At 40.6% G+C, this 5,772-nt stretch overlaps 1 protein-coding gene across 1 annotated transcript; it reads right to left on the bottom strand.

Moving 5' to 3' along the window:
* Nucleotides 1–3,166: 3,166 nt before the first annotated feature.
* Nucleotides 3,167–5,347, bottom strand: cebpa (CCAAT enhancer binding protein alpha). Its single transcript, XM_056749714.1, has one exon. It carries the CDS (start codon nucleotides 5,128–5,130, stop codon nucleotides 4,258–4,260), a length of 873 nt encoding a protein of 290 aa, XP_056605692.1. The 5' UTR covers nucleotides 5,131–5,347; the 3' UTR covers nucleotides 3,167–4,257.
* Between the last annotated feature and the right edge of the window lie 425 nt (nucleotides 5,348–5,772).

The raw sequence follows: 5,772 nt of genomic DNA, 5'->3' as shown, positions 1-5,772 counted from the left end.
AAGAAAGAAAGAAAGAAAGATGGAAGAAAGGAAGAAAGAGGTAGGCCGTGAGTAAAGCTTAAAACATTTTGCTGTTAGTTATGAATTAAAAACAAGAATAAGTAGCACTCTTTAAGAGGGCAAGAAAACAAGCTAGACGTTAATGAGACGTAAAGAAAAACATCAAATGAGAGCTTGCTGAAAAACATTATTTAGTTAACTTAAATGTTTCCTGCAGTCAATCTTCAACTTGAACCAACCAACTAAAGCATTAACTTTATTCATAGAGAGAAAAACAGACCGAGTAGTAGGGGTGCAGATTCAGAGTGTTGTTTTTTATGTTTTGCTGGGGTTTAAACTCCTTTTGGTTGTCTTGGCAACTGTCAAGTTCAGGTTCCAGGCTTCTAACAACCATCCTTAAGCAAACAAACAGTGATATATTTCCTTCTATTTCACTGGGCTTTAGTTTTTGTGGGGTATATTTATTATTGCGCCCAGAAGAAAATTTCTGGGCCTGCTGGCAAATGGTAAAAGGACTGGACAGGGACTTCGCTTGAAATTTTACTGCCACTAAAGGGAGTTGTACTACCTCAAGAACTCAAATATGAGAGCAAACACACATATCTGACCTTAAGAAAAAAAATCTCCAGTGTGGACTTTGGGAGACATTTCTGGCTTTTGTCTCGGGTGTACTCTGCAGTAAATCTCAGTCCAATTTATGGCAAAAGTCAGACAACAAATAAGAAAAAGGGCATCATTAAATAACGTGATCAAATGCATAATCAAAACACACATATTCTCTAACATCCTCAGCATATGTTTACATAAATATGGACAGCGCCTGACGTTAAAACTAAGCTTTTAGCAAACTCGCTTCCACAGAAGCGATCACATGAGATGCTGCTATTTATTTGGTTATTTGTAAATTATGTGTCATTATCCTGTGTACACTACGCACATTGTGTACATTTGCTGCTGTGTATGATCATTATGTATATTACCTGTCATTTGTTTACAGAAATGTTTACTGTGTAAATGTGTACAAGAAATGTCTGTCATACTGCCATGTTGGTTGGAACTGCATCAAGTTTTTCATCTACAGTTTTTCACCTACTGTTGCACCTTGTGTATATGGTTGAGTGACAATAAAGGGATTTGATTTGATGAGAACGAATACTCAATATTTTGAGCACGCAAGGCAGGTCAACCACATGATAAATTATCACAGATTTTTTTGTGTGCGATGATTAACAAAACAAAAAGTTCTTATCAACGGCTCAATAAAAGAACAAAGACTGAAAAAGAGAACCCCAGCAAAACAATTTGTAATTTCGTAACAAAACGAACATGAAATGCAGCTGTACAAAACCACATATTAAGCTCACATCAAGTCAAGTTAGATTTGGCTCCGACAGAGAAGACAATAGTGAGTCAATGGAGAATTTTTGCAGCTACAGGAAATAAGATGGCAGAGGACGCATCCAGGCTTTAGCGTGATGCTTTAATGTTTTCCATCCGGAGAGGAGAGAAGCCATCTAACCGCTCTGCGGACATTCCCACAAATCTCCTGAACTGGGTTCTGTAGAACCATACGTTTATGGCCTCCTGTCTATTATATTTTATAGATTAAACATACAACACAGGGCTGATTAGATTAGTCTGTTTATATGACGAAGCAGATTGAGTGGTTTTGTTCAGTTTTGTTATACTGATTTGGTTGCAGAAATATTACTTCGTTTCTTTAATAGCTGCTCATTACATAATAGCTTCTCAATCATCGCATCCCATGTGGAAGACAACACGTTTTACAAAAAAGCAACAATATGATCAAAACTAATCTAATAACTACAACTTAATGTGAGAGTAAACATGGCACATTTAGGCTACTAGAAGAGTCCTCTCCTTGAACTGCCACCTTATCGTGGTGGAGGGGTTTGAGTACCCGAAAGACCCTAGGAGCTATGTTGTCTGGGGCTATATGCCCCTGGTAGGGTCTCCCAAGGCAAACAGGTCCTAGGCGACGGGTCAGACCAAGAGCGGTTCAAAATAAGAGTTTATATAATTAGTTACAAATCTGCACATTTTTGACTCCAGTATGGTATACTTCGTTGGATCGAGACATAAAGTTTGATGAGTCTCATAAATGTTACAACCAGCATAAATGTTACAACCCTATCCCATTAAACTAAAACATTTTAAGTAGATTTAAAGGGTGTTTATTGTCTTTGGCCCCATTAAACGCCATTATTCATAGGTGAAACTAAATGAGGATAAAAAGGAGCTGGGCCACAAAACAAAGATGGCAGGCGAAAATTAGAAAGTAAAATAGTTGACCTAACTGATATGCTCGAACCTGGCCCAGGCAGATACCTTATGTGCCATCATTCTATCTGTAACCACGGCTTGGAAAGGGGAATGATTTACTGATTCACTCATACCATGGAGTGTAACACGTCTATACAGGTCACAGGTACTGGAGTACTCAAGAGAAATAAGATATCAGTAGAAGTGCAGACACATCAAACCTTGTGCAGATAAACTGATCAATTCAGAACTGAGGGCAAAGGCATTGATCAATAAGACATACTCACCAATAAAGGGGGAAACAATCCTTATCATTGACAAACCCTGATCTTTTCTCTGAGAGGGTGTTCAACAAGTAGCAACTCACTGTAAACATTAGCACTGAGAATGGTTCGCTAGAATGATTAAGCGACACTTTTGAGTCAATGCTAATTGAGTCAATGCTAGCGCACTGCTCGTAAATACGTCAAGAAACGCACTTTTTAAATAAAATAAACTTTATGAGGATGACCATTTAACCTGTAATATATTCTTATTTCAGTTAGTAGTAATTTTCTGTTTTTACACACGACTTTTAATGTATCGGCTGCATATAAATTTGTGTTCAGTGGACTCGTTGAAGCAAAGCGGCTTTCGAGCGCCACCTATCGGCGAAGAGCTCAATATTTCTCAACGAGAGAAGCTTCATGACTGAGGCTGACGCTAACGTTAACATAATTTGACAAACTACACCGGCAGACCTAACTGTTACAAAGAAATACAGTTATACTAAACAAGACTATCACAGATAAACCTACAAAGATTGTAGGCTATTATTAATCTAATACGTAGATTACGAAGCAAGATAGACTATTATCCAAAAGAGATGGCAACGGAGGCAACATAAGTAAGACAATGTTTTTAATTCATAATTTGTGGCATATATATATATATTTATATATAATGTTCATTTTAAAACTGAAACGTACTTAAACAGTTCTACAACATTTTCAATATGCCGTCTGGAAAATAAAAAAGTGCTTCCTTTTCCTTGCTTGGATATTTCTATCCAAATGTTCAGTCAGTGGTGACGAAAAAGACAGGAAAAATCAAAAGGCACTGAAACCGGACTCGTGCTCGTGTGTTCTTGTACAAAAAAATAAACAGTTCACATGAAATGCACACACAGAGCAATACAGGACCTCACTGTAAAATCAGTGAGAGCACACGGTGATCTTCCACCGGAATCATTCTAATGACAGCAACAGACATTGCATAGATATGCACCCTTTCACATTTTTATCAATCATATTGCCTAAATACAAAGCATTTACTCAATGATGCGTATAATGAAATGCAGTTTACAGAGCAGTACCCGAATCATAGCAAAATGTTCTCAATGCGATGTGCTTCATCGGGCCGCATTGTCAAGACATAGTGCACACAATCTGCCTTATGAATGACAAAATAGACTACCACCGTAAAAAGAATGCGTTCCAGTCCTATACGCTTTGGCATTCTGTTTATTGCCGTTCTTAAACAACCCCACTCCCACCCAATCAACAATATCATACAGTGAACGTTATGCAGCAACAGGTGTGATGAGAATATAACCTGGAATGGCAGGAAAGTTTTTCCACTGCGTTCTGTCTTTAAAAAGAGTTGCAGTTCGTATATAAACCAGGGGGAAAGGTTAAAAAAGATGACGTATGAAGACAGGTAACAATAAAATAGATACGGTAAAATCATGCCCATTAGCTGCACTGATATGTTTCGCGTAGCTAACGCACATTCTTAACAGGACTACACCTACTACAGCAACTATAAAGTCCATAGTTCAAATGTGTGAGGAGATGAGCTTATCGTTTTGTACAAAAGGCACATGAATACCGCAGCTGCCAGGCTCCTATAGAAACAGAATCTGTCAGGGTTTATCCAGCAGACGTAAATTCACACAAACTTTAAAAGTCCAGCACACTCCGCTTCCAGATCGCGTCAGCCGCAGTTGCCCATGGCTTTAACAAATGATCCGTCGGGAAGCTGCCTGAAGATGCCCCGTAACGTCTCCAGTTCTCGTGTAAGGTGTTCCACCCTCTTGCGCAGTCTATCGTTATCCGACGACAGCTCGATCACTTTGTGTTGCGTCTCCACATTGCGCATTTTCGCCTTGTCCCGGCTCTTGCGCACAGCGATGTTGTTGCGCTCTCTCCTCTGCCGATATTCAGTGCTGTTCTTGTCGAAATGTTTTTTGGATTTTACCCGCTCGCCCATTTTCATGGAGCCCCCCGGCAAGTGGTTGTGTTGGTGGTGCGGGCTGGGTACGGGGGTTGGTGGAGGTGTTGGATGTCCCGGTTGGAGATGCATGGTGGTTTGCGCACAGTGCGCAATCTGATGCTGAAGGTAAGACAGATGCGGCGGATGGTGTTGAGAGTGGTGGTACGTGGGTGGCATCGAGTGGCCGAGCTCATCTTCCTCCCTAGGCTCTTGTTTGATGGCTACAGGTCTCATTCGTGCCGGATTGTCGTAGATCGGTTCCAGTTTGGAAGAGTCCATGTAGTTGTTCAGACAGCTGTACATCTGCTGGGCCCCCGGTGTGCCATTGGCGCCGTGGGGGTAATCGTAGTCTCCGCTCGCCAGCTTGAGTTTCTCTTGTTTGGAGCTGTTATGGAATAAGTCAGCCAGGAATTCGTCGTTGAAGGCAGCAGGGTCGATGTACGCGCTGATGTCAATTGAGTTTTCGTTCTCGCAGATTTCGCTCAGGTCTCCAGTGGTTGCGGTGTCTTTGTAGATGTAGGCGTTTTGCTGACTTTGTACAAGGCTGGTCATCGGTGGTCGTGGGGCGACCTCGTACAGGTTTGCTTGCTCCATGGAGTATCTAAAACCCGCCAGACATGGTGAAGAGCTCCGTGAATCCAGCTTGCTCGCAGTACCGGAGAAAGCCGCGCTGGCTCGAAGTTCTTGGGACAGACAAACTTTCAGCTGGTCGTGGCTGCGTACTGCAAAGTGGATGCGTGTCGACCGGACGTGATCTCCTTTAAAACTACACGTGCACCCTGAGCGTGTGAGCCTCACATCTGTCAAGGAGTTTACTGACTGCACTTATATACGTGCTTGCGTTTGGAGGGCGGGTCCTAATGCTTCTGGTCGTGTCTCTGTCAGAAAACCTAATCCACTTAACGTACTCGCCATACAAATGCCTCTAAAATTTAATTATTATCAAATATTCGTGTCATATGAACACAAATAGTATCACTTAAAAATTATTAATGGCTTCCATTACTGAATACAAACACATTGTATCGAAATTAGGATGTAATCAAAATTAAAAAATGTTATTCTGAGAAAGGCACTATAGAATAATAAAAGTGTAAAACGTGTATGTTTGGTTAATTTTATTGCCAAATAAAGAATGTGAGTTCAATTGGTAACTATAATGCATGTTTTGTCTGATCATTTTAATATTTTATTTGAAACCCGTTGCGTGGAAAGAATACATTTTATTTATGATTT

Source organism: Triplophysa dalaica, chromosome 1 (assembly GCF_015846415.1).
Source record: "Triplophysa dalaica isolate WHDGS20190420 chromosome 1, ASM1584641v1, whole genome shotgun sequence".
NCBI classification, from domain to species: Eukaryota; Metazoa; Chordata; class Actinopteri; order Cypriniformes; family Nemacheilidae; genus Triplophysa; species Triplophysa dalaica.
The sequence above is the reverse complement of the archived record's forward strand: the minus strand, read 5'-3'. Positions and strand labels throughout refer to the sequence as shown.